At 36.3% G+C, this 18,247-nt stretch overlaps 1 protein-coding gene across 1 annotated transcript in view; it reads right to left on the reverse strand.

The window, feature by feature from the left end:
• The window catches only part of LOC133515430 (uncharacterized), a 37,928-nt gene extending 19,854 nt beyond the window's left edge, over positions 1 to 18,074 (reverse strand). Inside the window, exons 1-8 of the mRNA XM_061847976.1 lie at positions 17,757 to 18,074; positions 17,467 to 17,648; positions 10,965 to 11,043; positions 8,291 to 8,521; positions 7,636 to 7,775; positions 7,142 to 7,262; positions 3,990 to 4,095; positions 3,536 to 3,652 (exon numbers count right to left, since the gene is read on the reverse strand). Of these exons, the coding sequence (XP_061703960.1) occupies positions 3,536 to 3,652; positions 3,990 to 4,095; positions 7,142 to 7,262; positions 7,636 to 7,775; positions 8,291 to 8,521; positions 10,965 to 11,043; positions 17,467 to 17,648; positions 17,757 to 17,924 (1,144 nt within the window). The 5' untranslated portion in view covers positions 17,925 to 18,074. The remainder of the gene's footprint in view (positions 1 to 3,535; positions 3,653 to 3,989; positions 4,096 to 7,141; positions 7,263 to 7,635; positions 7,776 to 8,290; positions 8,522 to 10,964; positions 11,044 to 17,466; positions 17,649 to 17,756) is intronic.
• Between the last annotated feature and the right edge of the window lie 173 nt (positions 18,075 to 18,247).

Below are 18,247 nucleotides of genomic sequence, written 5' to 3' on the forward strand. Positions count from 1 at the left end.
AGTCTAGTAATTTGAAGCAAAATATGACACTTTCTCTCAGAAATAGGCTAAAATTTGTATCTTTTGGGTGTTCGGCTCCTTTATGTAAGTTTAAAGTTTAAAATGTCTCAATTTCCTGTATACCGTTTGAGTCTATCCCAAAAATACACAAACATAAACAGATTTTTTGCGCAATTTAGACGAAAATTGTCTTTTTTTTATTATTAATTGGAAATTTAAGCTTATTTTGCTAGACATTTTTAGGGGCTGCCTTTTTGATTAGCGTACGATATTTTTTTCAACGGTACAATAATATCGACACTCAAGTACGATAATTCTCTTCCGCTCACCTGGCAACACTGCTGAAACTTGACAGGACCTGGGGGCCTACCGCGAAAACCTAAATTCGCAAATTGCGGGGATCTTTCTCGTTTACTCTAACTAAGACGTAATTAGAGTGACAGAGAAAAATGCCCAAAATTGACGAATTTTGATTTTCCCGGTAGCCGCCCAGGTGCTTGAGGTACTTGATAAAAAACAACGCTGCCGCATGTTCTGAATTGTGATTTTATGTGTTTTTGGATTGAAAATGATAGCAACGTCTAAATCAAGTTACAAAAATCATCGATATTCTGGTCCACGAAAAACCAGGAAAAGTGTAACTGTAATTGGAGTCTACAAATATGACCAATTCATAGAAAATATGACCTAGAAACTAGTTCACTTTTATAAAACTCAATTTTGCCCGAGATTGTAGGTACTTAGGCGAATACCTAAGGGAGCTACGTGTATTGATCTTGAATAATTAGTTGGCTAATATATGACTTCAACATGATATGGACATTTACATCATAACTATTATACCTAGTTGGTTACTAAGTTCTGTTACTCGATTTCTTTCTTTCTTCCTAGCGTTGTCCCAGTATATTGCCACGGCTCAATGGAGCCTGGGGTAGGCTTTGACAACTAATCCCAAGATTTGGCGTAGGCACTAGTTTTTACGAAAGCCACTGACATCTGACCTTCCAACCCAGAGGGTAAAACTAAGCCTTGTTGGGATTAGTCCAGTTTCCTCACGATGTTTTCCTTCACCGAAAAGCGACTGGTAAATATCAAATGATATATCTGTTCTGAAGTTCTGTTACTTGATTTGCAACCTCTTTATTTCCGTTAAAACAAATGCTACCGATAAAATAAAAAATGACATAATGTGGGGGATTTGTGAGATATAATTATATACCACACATAACGCTTATCTCGTCGTATCTATAATGAATTGGGGCCTAAAAGAGAATCGTATTCCAATTTTTTGAAACGCTTGTATTACTTTATATATTAACTAAAAGTTGCCTTAAAATTCAGCTTTTATACTAAAAACGGCTTTAAATATGTTAAATTAACAAAATATATTTTGACAGATGCTTTCGCGCCCAAAACGCTCTTTGAAAATTGTGTAACGTCACAGTTTATGGTTTGACACATAACTACATACACACGTAGAAGATACGAACTGTCAACTGATATTTGTCATTTGTTGTTAATCGCCTAACTGTCAACAGTGTCAATCCGAGAGTTGTGACGTCTTCAGAATCTTCAATGACGTTTCGAGTTTGGTCACGTGACGTGTGCCAAAAGATATTTTAAATTCAATATTTACAAAAATATGGTCATTACAGGTCCCCTAAAAGTAGTTTAACATGTTCTTATAATCCAAAAGAATTTATTGGGATACAATTATGCCCTAAGATTTGTAGATGGAAACAACCCTATTGCGTTGCACAAATGTGGGCACCCGCCAAACATGATTTTGGGTATGTCATACTCAGGGCTAACACAGATTCATTTCTGTGAAAAAGGTGTGAAAACCGGAAACTGGAAACCGTTCTCGAACCAATAGTGAAGCCCTTAAGCCACACCCTATTTCAAAACCAGCCATGGATCTTTGAACAGGACTCAGCTCCTGCACATAAGGCAAAAACAACTCAAGACTGGTTTCGAAGGAACAAAATTGACTTTATTGCCCACGAAGACTGGCCGTCCTCCAGCCCGGACCTTAACCCCCTGGATTATGCCATATAGCAGGTTATTGAGGAGAAAGCCTGTGCTAAACCCCACACAAATCTTAACTCCCTCAAGCGGGCCATAGTTAAGACAGTGACGGAATTAGACATGACAATCGTGCGTACCGCTATTGATGACTGGTCTCGTCGTTTGAGGGCCTGTGTCAAAGCCAGAGGAGGCGATTTTGAATAATATTGTCATATGTAATTCCTGATTTTGTGTACTTCATTTTAATATATACTTTATTTAACTTTCGTTGGTATATTTTATGTAGATAAAGATTATTGCAGTAACAGAATTTAATAACCAACTAGGTAGAAAACAATGCAATACATAAACACATAAATTGGATATGATGTGATCCGTTGAATGAAATTGACAATAAATAAAATAAATAAATAATTTTCTATCTCTAGGCAATAGGCATTGTGTGAAACCTAGTTGTGTCAAAATATCGGGAAATCAATAATATAAACAAAAATGGTAAATATCTCATTTCTTTTTATAATGGTTATAAATAGAACGCCATGCAATTTTGTAACTCACTGTAATTTAATTAAATGTATCGTAAAAAAATGTTTTAATTCTACTGTAAAATAGTACCTACTTTTTTAAAGGCTGGGCAGTAAGGGATTGCTTTAATTTTAGACCAAACCAGCGTTTTTTTTTTGAAAAAAATACCGGAAAATCTGACTTACAAATTTGGACTTTCTTAGGTTCATTCTACTTAGAATCTTCTCCACCCTAGTATTAAAAAAAGATATCCTAAAATATCCATACCATTACGTCACATTTTAGTGTGAAAGAAATTTCAGTGTAAAACTAAAATTTCAATACAAATTTTCGCGTTTCTATAGTACGAGGATTGATTATGCTAGTGATTCTGAGTTGGAAGAACCCAAAAATATCATGATGTGTGAGAATCAGATTTTTAATATTTTTATGGAAAAACGCTCATATTTCTCATAAAATAATTTATTAATAATAGGTACTTGATAATACTGATAATAAAAAAAAAATTAATGAGTCTCGAACCCACATCCTCTTGCATGTATTTCAACGTACATACCGCAACGCTATTGAAGCCTACTCACGCTGTGCCAAATTGTCTACTACAAGGATCCCAGTACGACTGTTTGAATGTGTGAGTGATACTTAGAAATAGAGTCAAGAAACATTCTGTCGACATTAAGGGGTAGTTTTTGTACAATGAAGTGTTCAATGTTTGTTTTAATAGTTCAATATTTATTTAAAGAGTGCGCTAAACATAATTTACAGTATAGAAATACCAAGACTACTCCACAAAAAAATTAAAACTCAAAATTTGCAATTGTGGTGCCATCTAGTGAGGTTTAAGCTTTGGGTAACCTAGTCGAACCACCTTAAGCACTGTTACTAAACGATAGGAATATGGTGCGGTGTACAGATCACAGAGGCAACCAGTAAAAATCGATAGCTAGCAAATTGTATAATTTAAACCATAATGTTACTGTACCTTTGTATAGACATATGATGGACGACATTAATTCAAAGCTCTCTGGCAGACACAACTGTTGCGCTGCCAAGCACAGACAAAGTATTTTACAGTGGTTTTTGCGAAACGGATATATATCTGAAAATAATTACACATTTTAAGAATTTAAATGACAAGTTTTAGTATTTCAACTATAGACTCAATTAGATCACTAAAAGTGTAGATTATTAAGTTAAATAGGTGGGTTCAAACAAAACGAGTCGCCTTGTTTATACTTAAGGTCGCTTATACTGCCGCGGGAAGAGGCATTGTTTGTGGAGATATGCCTCGCTCAATTAAGCACACGCGGCTGGGATGGGATGCGTTCTTATAGACTTAATTAGCACTGTATTTTTTCTAACAAGGCAGCTGGTTCTGTGTGGACCCACTTGTAAAAGACAGTCAATAGAGATGTGTGGTATGCACGGTACTTTACCTAAATTAACTAAGAGTTCTAGAAACTTTAAAGCATTTCGGACAACGTCAGTGACTTGCTCAGGCTCTAATGCTTCGTTAGGTGCGTTGCAAAACTCCACCAAGTTCTGGAAGAAATATAAGTTATATGCACAGAAATATAACAGTTATATATATATTATTATCAATTATGCACGAGAACACAAGTTGCAACAAACTTGATCAAACTAGCCTACCTAGGTAAATATTTACCTTTCGAAAGTTGACTGTGAGCATCATCTCTTTTATCAATATGACGCCGTATATTTAACCAAGTATATTATGTTCAAGTTCAAATATAGCAACTAGCAACAAGCACTTATGAATAGTACGACAGTATTTCATATAATTATAAGAGGTTTTTTAACCCGCTCTGGGTTTTTCCTGATGCAAAGGCTATCCATCGCAATCCAACGCGGCAATGCAGCGAGCGTGATGGGCACCTTTGCATCGGGGACGGCCCGGTAGCCAATAGGTAGGTAGTTTTTTTATACATCTTTAGTTTATATTTATATTTAAGTTCTGATATATTTAGATTTAGTTTTTAATTAGTTTTATGTTTAGATATATTTTAGTATGTCTTCTTTGTTTTTGTTATATTATGTAATTTGTCTTGTTTTTGTTTACGAATAGTTAAATTATCAGAGCAATTTATTATGATAATATTATTCCATAATGCTATTGAATTTTTTTTTTAGATCAAAGACCGGGCAAAGTGGAGAAGATTAAGTAGGAAAGCGGACCCTGGCGCTAGGCCGGGAAAACGCTAGGTTGAAGAAGAAGATCAAATGTAATGCTAAGAATTTCACTAACGATCGACAAACATTAAAAAAATTGTATAAAAAACAGTACTCTAGAATGTTTCTAGAATAAAAACAAAGGAAGTTCATACATTGGAATATTTATTTCATCATCATTATTCAAATAGAATATAGTAGATTGTTAACCAAGGGTTGAAAGTGACCCATTTCACCTGAGATATTAGATAGTTCAAATGCTGAAATGGGCCACTTTCAACCGAGTTAAACACTCTACTTTTCATATCGACTATGAGGAAGGTAAAAGACCACAATTACATTTCATAGAACAAATTTATTAAACCAAAGAAAAAAAAATAAAGAAAGAACCACTACTACAAATTGCAAAATTCTATTATTTAAAATTTATAGTAAAATTTGAGCAATTTGATAATGATAAATTGACTGTTTTCTCAGGCATATATTTATATTAAAGATTGTCTGAGAAACCTGGGTCTCTTGTATATTATCTTCAGTTGATTTGGCATGCGCCGCATATTCCAAATATAAGGACAACATGAAACAACATAAATCTATAACGTTAGATTTTATTTTAGTTTAGTTTTATTTACGATTTATTTTAATTTTAGTTGTAATTTTATATACAATAAACCATGTAATTAATAATTATAATCCATAACAACTTTAGAACATGAATATAAATAGACACCTTTATTATGATTTTTTATTCATATTCTATCTGTACCCCTAGTGTAAATAAATTCGATTTCCAAACGTGACGTACGCGTTTGCGTTTAGTCTCATTTTGTATTGGATTTCGAAAGAGCGCGCCAAGCGGGACGTTTTGGAAACTCAAAATCCTATACAAAATGAGGCTTAACGCAAACGCGTTCGTCACGTTATGATGTCGATCAAAGTTACACTAAGGGTACTGAACACACCTTAGTTGCTGAATATATTTCATCGGGAGCGTCGTTTAAGAATCTCTCAACCTCTTCAGCAGTGAAAATCTTTGATTTCTTGCTTTTAAAGGTTTCCGATCGTCTTTTTAAAAATGCTAACAAGTTCGTGAAATTCTTCAACTTGATGCTTGTTATGAATAGTTTATTTAAGCATACGCAACAAGCAATACGTGCTCCAAAGTGTTGATGGTTTTAATGTCTTCGATATTTCTGCGAAATATGCCAGAGACGCAGTTTCCAACAGCGACTTTACGTTCTTAGCGCTTCTCCAGTTTATAAAGTAGTCGTATGCCTTCGTGTTTAGAACATTCCAGTAACAAACTATCGATCGCAGTTTTCGCCTCTACTTTTATCGATTCGGGAGTTGAATTAATTTCTTCGTCGCTGGAATCGCACGATAAATCCATTTTTATTCAGAACTGAACAATTTTCTTGTTTTAACAACGGATAAAACGATATAGGTACGTATATAATATGCTTACTTAACCTCCGGAATATCTTGAATTCAAGTCCAGTTGGATGTTAAGTTCAAAGAAGAAACGCTCAGTTGAGAACTAGGCAAGTCAGTTATGCGCACATGAAAGAGTTTTAAGTCAGACTGAGACACAAGTCACAGAAGACGAAGCTCAACAATTCAAGTACTTACAACACCTAGTCTATTACTATCTTGTATACCCTCAGATGTATACCAAATTAAAAGCAATAAACATATACTTGCTTTATGTATGTATTTTTTTGGATCCCATTCTTTTTCAACTTTTCTCCATAATATTAGGTCTACTTGGGCCGCTTACAAGTTAGTATTTATTTGATATCTTGTATACAAAAAAAATATGAAAGTTACAAGAAATCAACTTGCAAACCGCCCAAGTAGACCTATTATTATGTAGTAAGAAAGTATCTACACATACGGATGCATATGTAGGTGTACACACATTCATACATAACTAGTTTCGGATACAAAATAGAGTTAGCGCTTCGAAATTACTGTCCTTAAAATGCTTCAAGAAGGCTCTCTTTTCCTACATACTTACTTTACTCTTTGGTCAGAAAATTGAAATGTTGTCAATTGCTAGATTGTCTATGGTTTCAGACATTTTAATACCTATTTTTTTTAAAGAGACAGTAAGAGATAGCAATAGGTGCCTGACCACCATGAATGAGGGGAACAGTAGAATGATTTGAATAGCTTTTTTCAAGAGACAACAATAGGTGTCTGTACCGCCTTAAATGAATGGAGGTACAGACACTGGGTCTATTTTATATAGCATAAGCTTGCACATCATAACTTAAAAAAATATACTTTCCACCCTCGGGTGGGAAAAGCTATTTGCCACCTGGCTATCTGTTTATGAAAATAACACTTTCCGAACAGGAGAGATGATGAAAAATAATTAATCATTTCATCATATTACCTTCAAGGTGTCCTCGAGGCAGAAGTCGGGCGCGCTGGCGACGAGGTTCCTCAGGTTGATGTCTTGGCACAGTTCGTTCATCAGGGTATACGCCTGCAGCAGTTGAGTCGAGTCCTTATCTCTGAAATGACGCGTTCATTTACTTGTTAATTAGAGCGAACGCACACATGTATTGTATATACCATTCTTTCTTCTTCATCTGCAAATATGTGTATATTAAATGCTCGATAACAGTCTGTACAAGATGTTTGTATTAAAACCCTTAGCTTAAAGTGAGGTGAATTTCTACCTAGTTCATATTGAACTTCCCAGTGGGATTCGCTAACAAAAATGGCGTTCATCTTTGTTTAGTCTGATCAAATATCAATGTTTTCTAAGGAAAAGTCAATTTCAGTGTTACACATACTGTAAATCACTACCCTTGTTTGGTCTTACATATACAAGTACGGCTAAGGATTGCAAATCCTGTACAATCAGCAGCACCCTGTACTCACGCGACCGACTTGGTGAAGGTGAGCACGCAGCACGACATGTAGTTGTTGATGTTGGTCTGGCGCACGGCGCTCGCGCCGCGCGTCGCCGCTGACAGGCTCAGCAGCAGTCGGCACAGGTCAGCCCCTCCGATGCAGCAGTCCTGTGAATAGGCCGGTTATAGGTGCTATATACAAGCGCTCCTATATGCAAGCGCTCCTAGATTCTCTATCTATTCTATTGATCAACTTAGTACGAAAAAAAAAGCAAAGCAGATTGGCCGCAAGAATAATCAGCTTACTTCGAAAATTCTCTTGTTATAAAACCAGCATTGGGGGAAGACAAATAAACCAAATACATATACTTAGCTTACATCCTCATTCCAAGGGCCTAGAGACGTTGCATTGATTAATTATGATGACGATATACCACCTCCATCAACTCTATAGCAGACACCAATTTTTAATTAAAATAAAAAATAACTGTTTCCATGTATATCCTTTATAGAGATAAATTAACTTTATAAACTGAAATAAATGTCATATACTATAATAATTTAATTTGTTCTATTACTTCCAATAGTATAAATTAACTTTGTTTTTTATTACCAACCTCTGAGGGGAAGAAATCACACAACCAAGTCTACGCACGCACATCTAATAAATTAAAATAACTAACCTTTAAACTCATAAGATGCGTAAGAAATTTCTTAGTATCTATGATCCTCATCAAAGCATATACAGCGGGTAAGTTTCCAGAGCAGATGTTGGCCAACACTGCCAGGGACCTGTGCCTGATCAGTTGTTCCTGGGTGTCATTGCATGGGGATGTGATCCAGTCTGTTAACTGCTTCATGAGCACAAGGAGGTATGACTCCTGCCAACTTATTGTAATACCATAGGATATGTCCTGAAAACATATTAAAAAAAACTGTGCCATAGGTTCTTAGCGTTAATGATTTAGAAAAAAATATATACTAGTTCCAAGCAAAAGAAAGAGAATGCAAAAAACATTTGGAAATCTTTGTGAAGTTTATAAAATAATACAGAGAATTTTTTTGGTACAGTCCTGTTATCACACAGATACTTGTTAAAATTATTAATATTATTTTATATACCTAGTCTACTCATAAATTCTGACACAAAGTTAATTGTCTCTAGAGAATATTATGATTTCAAAGTTATTTAACGTAGGTTTATATACTTTATGAAGGGACTAATAAAGTAATAACGAATAAAAAAGCGGCCAAGTGCGAGTCGGACTCGCCCATGAAGGGTTCCGTACCATTTATGACGTATTAAAAAAAACTACTTACTAGATCTCGTTCAAACCAATTTTCGGTGGAAGTTTGTATGGTAATGTATATCATATATTTTTTTTAGATTTTTCATTCTGTTATTTTAGAAGTTACAGGGGGGGGGGGGGACACGCATTTTACCACTTTGGAAGTGTCTCTCGCGCAAACTATTCAGTTTAGAATAAAATTATATTAGAAACCTAAATATCATTTTTGAAGACCTATCCATAGATACCCCACACGTATGGGTTTGATGAAAAAAGATCTTTTGAGTTTCAGTTCTAAGTATGGGGAGCCCCCAAAATCTATTGTTTTTTTTTGTAGAATACATCTACTTACCGAGTTTGAACAGTATAGCACTTAGTTTCGGAAAAAAGTGGCTGTGACATAAACAGACAGACAGATGGACATGACGAATCTACGAGGGTGGATTGAAAAATACGTGGCCTGGCCAGTTAAAAAAAAAAAACCTTTTTCTTTTTTCTGCCGCCATTTTGAACTGTCATTATTCAACTGTCTTCCCGCGAAATTTCAATTGGCGTCTATATTTAAAAGCAATTTTACGGCATATTTAAAGTTACGTGTCGGTAGATATCGTGAAAATGGAGAAATTAGAGCAGCGTGCTGTGATTTAATACCTGCATAAAAAAGGATTGACACCGAAGCAAAATTATGATGATATGCAAAGTACATTAGGGCAATCCTGTCCATCATATACGATGGTGAAAAAATGGGCAGCTGAATTCAAGCGTGGACGAGATAGTATCGCAGATGACCCTCGTCCCGGGAGACCAACAACGGTGACTAACACGGACAATGTGGCAATCATATGCGAAATGATAATGAAAGACCGGCGATTAAAGGTGCGGGAAATAGCTGACATTATAGGCATCTCTTATGAAAGAACTCAAAATATTATAGTCAACGAATTAGGTTTTTCCAAGGTGTCGGCGAGATGGGTCCCGAGGCTTCTTTCAGTGGAACAAAAAAATCGCTCGCCGTACTAATTCACGTGAATGTCTAGACCTGTATGAAGCCGATACTCAAGACTTTTTGGACAGATTTGTAACTATGGACGAGACGTGGGTCCACCACTATACACCAGAGACCAAACAGCAATCGAAGCAGTGGGTTCGTCCTGGATCTCCGCCTCCCAAAAAAGCCAAAGCAATTTTGTCGGCCAATAAAGTCATCGCATCTGTTTTCTAGGATGCAAAGGCAATAATAAAGGTTGACTATCTCCAGAGAAATAAAACTATAATTCCGACTATTATTGCGAGTTATTACGCAGATTATGCGAGGCTCTGAAGATAAAAAGACCTGGAATGTTGACAAAGAAAGTTATCTTCCACCAGGACAATGCACGTGTTCACACGTTACTAAAATCGATGGCGGAGATTGCCAAATGTGGGTTTTAATTATTGCCCCACCCACCCTATTCACCCGATTTAGCACCATCGGACTTTCATCTGTTTCCCAATTTAAAAAAACATATGGGTGGTATGAAATTTTCAAGAAACGCCGAGGTCCAAGCTGAGGTGGATGCCTATTTTGAAGGTCTCGAGGAAAGCTTCTTCAAAAGTGGTGTAATGGCTCTGGAATCCAGATGGAACAAGTGCATTCAACTCGACGGGGACTATGTAGAAAAATAAAAATAAATTAAAAATCCTCTGTTTTGTTTTTAATATTCAGGCCGCGAATTTTTCAATCCACCCTCGTATAAGGGTTCCGTTTTTTGCCATTTGGCTACGGAACCCTAAAAATGCCTAGTAGGCAGTCCACACAGAGCGAGCGTACGCGCGAGGCAAACGCGTACAAACCGGCCAGTGTATACGTGCCTCGGCCGAGGCGGCGCGCGCGTTTTGGTCGCCTGAGCGCCCCGCCTCGGCCGGGGCACGTCCTTAAGTCCGGGGACAGCATATTTGCGCGGCACGTTCTGCTCTACGGTTGTAGCCGCAGCTCCCACCTTGACGGAGAGCACCTGTAGGGGAGACGGCGCGAGCTTGCCAACCCGAAAATCATAATTTAAAAAAAAAATACGTTGTATTGACATACCTGCATTACCAACAGCAACTTGATTTTCTTGTCATTTGAAATAGAATCAGATAATAACTGAGTCAATATTGGCATGAATCTGAAAATTATAAAAAAAATTACCTATAACATGAAAGCCCTTTTGAGATGGCTGGTCAATACTTTGGAAGACTATAGGTATATCGCTGATAATACAGAGAGAACGCAACCAGCGTTATGCGATCAATGCCGCAGGCGGAGCTTATAGGGTGTTGTGTTTTTTTATAACGTCAGTAGAAATATGTTTTTTTTTTTTAAGTATATCTATCTATCTTATAGTCGGATTTTAGGTTTTTGAGGGGGTGAAGCAGACGAAGTGGCAGAGCAGGCAGGCGGGCGCCCCGCGCGCGCGCCCCCAGTACGCCTACGTCCTTATTCTGACGCCATCCGTATTCTGGTTTGATAGTTATCGGATCTTTTCCGGAAATTTATATTGATTATGATTTTTACTCAATGAAATTAAAAATTAGATAATTATATACTAAAGTATACCGCGGCAAACTGATAACCTAGTAAAATGATACCAAATAATTTTCTGCCGAAAAAATATTACTTACTAATTCAGACAAAAGTTAAAACCGTCTGTTTCAAATCATATATAGATTCCTATTCCTATTCAAATCTTAGTTGACCTTAAAAATGCAATAGAAGTCAATTTCGGGCAAGTAGTGAAAAAAGGAAGAATACTAGCAAAGGTAAGTAATTTGTGGGAGTGAACGTGGAAAGGTAGATTTTTTTGCAGGTATTGAGATAACATATATTATGTAGCTCCAAAAAGTAGATAAAGCTTGCTATCTTCACAAAAAAGAACCATGACTCCTAACTGTAACGACTATTTCTTTATTATTTTTTAATTGACGACGATTATAAACTTTCAATGCAAAAGTCGAGAACAATGCTATAATTATATATTATTTAAAGTTTATAATGGCAAAATATACACTTCTACTTCGAATTTATATAGTAATGGGTATAATTGACTGACTTTAATTAATGTCTAATACAGAAGCAGTCTGTTGTCTGTCTACTATGTCTCTAATCAAATATTACAAGTATATTTGACCCACGAAGGTTTCAGATGAAGTTAAAAATCTGCAAACATATGTAAGTAGGGTGACAATAAAATATTATGGTACCATCGAGCTGATCTGATGATTGAGAGAGGAGGTGGCCATAGAAACTCTGTGTAAAAACATCGCAACCTAATTGCGTTTGAGGTTGTTAGAATTATCTCGATGAGTATTATTTTCCTGTGGAACGAAGTACAATTAAGACCTGTTCCGTAAAGCTTTTTACAAGAACACATTAATATACAAAACTTTCCGATGAACAAAATTATTTTATCTATAACTATGTTATTTATCCCTTCAAATGGCGGCCCACCACTCACGGACTCACGTCCTTAAATGGACCCGGGTACGTCTTTAAACTACGTCCAAAAGAGAGGTATGGGCATTGTGAATAACATCTCGCTTTGTGTGGTATATAATAAAGCATAATTTTATTGGAAGGCGGAAAATCGTGTAGAATGGAGAGCCTTGGTGTAGAAAATAACTATCTCATGTGGTCTCGACCTACAGTCATGAGGAAACGAGGAAGAAGAATATTTTTTTTCTGAAAAAAATATATTTAATGAGACCCCGAAATTACAAAATAAAATAAACTTATTAACAAATATATAATTAATTAAATATTATAGGACATCATTATACAAATTGACTGAAGTCTCACAGCAAGCTCAGTAAGGCTTGTGTTGTGGGTACTTAGACAATAATATATATATATATAGAGCCATTTATTTTTGTTTGCGTTTTCATTGAATTCCTTAACTTCGGCGTATTGGTAAGTATGTTTAAGGAAAATAAATGGCATAGTTAATTTTAAAAAACAAAAGTTTTGTTTTATATTTTTATTATTATTATTTTTTTTTTAAGTTATTAAATGTTGCATATAGCGTTGTTGTAAGACGGGAATTACATTTAACTCAAACAAGCAATTGAAAACTATGACATCTCAATGTCATTTCGAACATCGATCGTCCAAGACAGTATGTATGTTTAGTAGCAAATGTATGAACTCGTACTAAACACTCGTCAATATGTAAATAGGCCCTAAAAGAAGGGTACACGCTCTTAAGGGCCTGATAAGATAAAAAATAATTATTGATTATCTCCGGAATGGAGTTAATTAGAATACCATTGTCTTTGAGAAAGTTACTTAATTTAAGCTCAGGGATACACCCTTGAAATTAACGGAAATAAAAACAGCTCTAAGCAATAACTAAGCTCCAATCTGTGCCCATCACACGAATAAATGGTGAGAGTCAGAATGGCGGGTGTACCTAAATAAAATCAAATGAAAAGCATACCATATTTTTGTACCTGATTTGTACTATTTAGTACCTCGTTTAAAAAAAATTGTACCTCACGGTACTTAAAGTTATTATCAAAAAACAGGTCACCCGCCATCATAACAGTCAGAATGGCGGGTGTACTTTATTACGCTATGATCCCGTGGTTATTGATAAATTCTATAAAAGCCAAATATTTGTACCTTTTTTGTACCTTCACATTCGATTATAATACGAGCCATTTTATTTGTGGTTTCCAAGTTTTACTTATTTTATATTTTGCTTGCTATTACAATTTTGCAGGCGTTATAATTTTTCACGTTATCGATCTCATTTTTAAGAAAAAACGCAAAGGTACAATTATTTTAATTACGCCAGGATTTAGTACCTTTAATGTTTAATCTGTTAAGTTTAAATAACTCAGAAAATCATGTCTTAGAAAAGGGCAGGCGCAATTTCAAAGAAATCTTCATAAGAAAAATCATGCATTGTTCAAAATGTTCGTTTTTCACTGATTGTTGGCGATTAATCAGATAAAAGCCGCAAATTATGCGTGTTTGTCGGAATATTATTGTGATGAGACTGATGAGTTCTATACTTATTTGGGGGATATCGATGATGTCCTTACTTTGCTGAACAATGCAAAGTACCATATATATTTCTTCTATGACTACGACTAGTGGCTCTGTGAGATGTATTCCTCACGATAAGATCGATATGCTTAAGCATGTAAAAAAAAAGAGACTTCGTTGAGTCATTTTCACAGCGTACTCACAATGGTCTTAGGCGCCATAGACTGCAATGGCACTTAAGTCCTTTACGCTAGTTTTTCCACCATATTGAATATTTTCCAAAAAACGAAACGACAGAAAAAATATATGTAGCTATTGAACCCACTTACAAAATTTCACGAGAAACAGTTGAGAATTATTTATTCTTCTTCTTCTTTGTCGGTGTACTCTTTGCCATGGTAAACTGATAAACATGGTAAATCAGTGTCATGGTAAACTGCTGACATCAGGCATACGATTTCTCGCCATTTTTCATTTCGTCATTTTTTTGTATTAGGTAGCATACTTACGAGGGCTGCTATTTATATATCCGGAAACCGGGATTACAATCTTCTTAAATAGTATATTTGACCTCCATGGTAAAATTGGAACTTTTTTAAGTACTGGCCGGTATATTTTTTCTTTCTTATTAACGCTAGTGTTTTGTTTTTGACGGGTTTTAAATGTCATCTCGCTGCAAGAATGGAACTCACTCGTGAAAATATTCGTGCTATGATTTATTATGATTTTCGGCGTGGTTTAACGCAACAACAGTGCATAGATCAACTAACTTTAACTTTTGGTGATGAAGCTCCATCTAAAACTACTGTGTATCACTGGTTTAGGGAGTTCAATCGTGGACGTAGTATGCTTACGGACGAAGTTAAGGCAGGTCGCCCGAAATCGGTCGTTGTACCACAAAATATTGAGGCTGTGCGAAAACTTATAATAGACGACCGGCATGTTACGTACCGCGAGATAGAGGCGACTCTGGGTATTTCTATGACTAGCATTAATAGCATATTACATGATCATTTAGCTGTAAAAAAAAATTGTTCGCGTTGGATACCGCACAACTTAACTAAGGAGTAAAAAGATGCTCGCGTCGAATGGTGCTATAAAATGTTAAACAAATATAACCGTGGTGACTCAAAGGCCGTTTATAACATCTATACAGGTGACGAATCCTGGATCTATGCATACGATCCCGAAACGAAGCAACAATCAACGGTATGGGTGTTTCAAAATGAGCCGAACCCTAAGAAAGTTACTCGTGCAAAAAGTACATTGAAACAAATGGTAGCCTGCTTCTTCGGTATTAATGGCGATGTAACTACAGTGCCACTAGAAAACCGTAAAACGGTTAATTCAGATTGGTACACGACCATTTGCTTACCGGAAGTATTTGAACAAATTCGTAAAACTAACCAGCGACGAAGAATCATTCTACATCATGACAATGCCAGCTGTCATACGTCACGCGAAACAACTCTATTTTTGGAAGGTCAAAATGTGGAATTAACGTGTCATCCGCCGTACAGCCCTGACTTGGCAGTGGCACCCAATGATTTTTATTCATTTCCCAATATAAAAAATAAATTACGCGGTCAACGATTTTCGACCGCTGAAGATGATGTCGACGCATTCAAACAACACGTTATGGAGGTACCTCAGGCGGAGTGGCAGAAGTGCTTCAAAAATTGGTTCACACGAATGCAAAAGTGCATAGATCATCAAGGGGAATACTTTGAAAAACAATAAAGCCATTTTCAGCCGTGTAAGTTTGTTTGTTTTTTGTTTCCGGATATATAAGTAGCAACCCTCGTATATAACCATTAAAACATTAAATAAAAATTATAACGCCTGCAAAATTGTAATAGCAAGCAAAATATAAAATGAGTAAAAATTGGAAACCACAAATAAAATGGCTCATATTATAATTGAATGTGAAGGTACAAAAAAGGTACAAAAATTTGGCTTTTATAGAATTTATCAATAACCACGGGATCATAGCGTAATAAAGTACACCCGCCATTCTGACTGTCAGAATGGCGGGTGACCTGTTTTTTTATGATAACTTTAAGTACCGTGAGGTACAATTTTTTTTAAAGGAGGTACTAAATAGTACAAATTAGGTACAAAAATACGGTATGCTTTTCATTTAATTTTATTTAGGTACACCCGCCATTCTGACTCTGAAAAGGATTTGAACCTGGGACCATCTGCTTCATAGGAAGGGTCACTGCCCACTGGGCCAGACCAGTCGAAAAGACATTTTCAAGAAGTAAATTAAGACTACATAATCACGATTTGATATAACTCTTCTAATTTAGTTTGCTGAGTTCTATTTATCAACCAAGCAAAGGCTTTGTCCCTCAAAAAACGCAGCATTATTTTTTCAGTAAATTTTTCTTCCTTGTCCAAAAGTACTGGCACTGACCACCGGTATAGTTGCGGCAGTTACAGGGCGGGGGAGAAAGGGCTCACTCAGCAGTTCCTATAACGAGGCCCTACTGTAGTTTTATTTTATATTACTTAAATTTTTAAGTAGATAGTTGTATTTACTGCTAATTTAGTTTATTCCTGTTTTGTAAATATTATTTGTTCAATAGAAGCACTTTACACCTACTAACTAGGCTAACTTTAACACATACCTATAGACCCATCCAGACCTTAATAATTTTATATAACTGTTCTGCAGTCCCGCTGGTTGCCTAGCAGTAAGTGTGCAAATATGAATCCGGAGGTTGCAGTGTGCATACCTATTACCTTGGCTCGTAACAATGAGTTTTTCAAAACTGTTTCTAGTTTCAGTGAAGGAAAACATTGTGAGGAAACCGGACTAATCTCAAAAAGGCCTAGTTTCCCCCTGGGTTGGAGATGCCTTTTGGCCAAAACTCCTGGATTGGTCCGTCTGGAGTTTTTTATGTCTTTGTATTGGGAGTATCTGTATACTCAATTATATATTTAATTAAATTAAGTAATTACTATGCTATCTGAAAAAAAAGCCACCTCACATAATATAAAATCCAGCATATACAAAGGCTTACTTAGGCATTACTTTTTGCTAGTTAGCTATGTTAACACATTCACTGCCGGGAACCCACCTAGTTAGCGCTCGTGAACTTTGTTCAGATGCCGGACAACCCGTTGAGCGGGTTGTTTTGTATGCAGCTATAGACCACCGGTTTCTGGGGTAGTGCGCCGTTTTTTGTCTGGCAGTGAATGTGTTAATAATAATGGCAGCCCTGACAAAGATACTAGATATTTCTACAGAAAAATAATTCGGGCAATGCTGGCTCAAGTTTAATATTACTTCAATGTTATTTTAAAATGAGAGTGTATAAATGTATTAGTACTTAACACATTCCCTGTCGGGAACCCACCTGGTGGGCGCACGTGAACTTTGTTCAGATGCCGGACAACCCGCTGGGCGGGTTGTTTTGTACGCAGCTATAGACCACCGGTTTTTGGGGTAGTGCGCCGTTTTTTGTCTGGCAGTGAATGTGTTAATATATTTTAGTAACACATGTGTGACATAAGTTTCATTCTACAGGTGACCTATGTTCGATGCAGCACTCACTTGTAAGTGTGCGTGAGCGCAAGCCGTGCGCTCGGCTCCATACAAGCCCGGGACAGCAAAGCGACGCCGGCCCAGTGCGGCCCGCCCGGATCCCGCATCACGCGCCACAGCGAACTGAACAGGGCGCACACCTCCGACCTCCCGGGAGCGAATATTGATAAATCACACGTCGATGCTAACAGCTACAGTGGGTTGAAACAAGATATACTAACAACCATTTTATAAAAGATAATTACAAGTAAATTCAGATAATAACAAAAATGTTTGAGGTAATTGCATTTTAAACTTACGTTTAAATATCTGTTCATTAAACTAACAGACACCTCGCTATGCGTGGTCTCATATTGGCGTGCAGCATCCACGAATGCCTTTGCATTTGCATACTTTCCTCCATCTGATATATTGCTACAACTATTACTCTTACAGTTCTCCACACCATCCACTTCCATCTTACTCATAGATACTACACGTAAAACGATGAAAACACAATTTTATTGTAGAATATATTCAAGCAGTAGACTAAACTATAATAACTATATTAAATATAAATTAAATTAACTAATGACAGGCTGTAGAGTGCAGTAAAATTCAACTGTCCAGTGTGTCCAGTATTTTAAATTTTGAATGGACAGTAAAAAAGCTGTCTGTGGTGTGAATTCTATCCGAAGACAATTAAGGTACACTGTTACAAATGCTCTGCAATAGTCTGGCTAGCCAAATATTGTTGACAGATTTTTCTTTGTTGTATCACCAATTGTCTATGATTAGAAAAAAACCTAAA

The sequence above is a fragment of the Cydia pomonella genome, chromosome 1, assembly GCF_033807575.1.
Source record: "Cydia pomonella isolate Wapato2018A chromosome 1, ilCydPomo1, whole genome shotgun sequence".
In the NCBI taxonomy this organism is placed as follows: domain Eukaryota; kingdom Metazoa; phylum Arthropoda; class Insecta; order Lepidoptera; family Tortricidae; genus Cydia; species Cydia pomonella.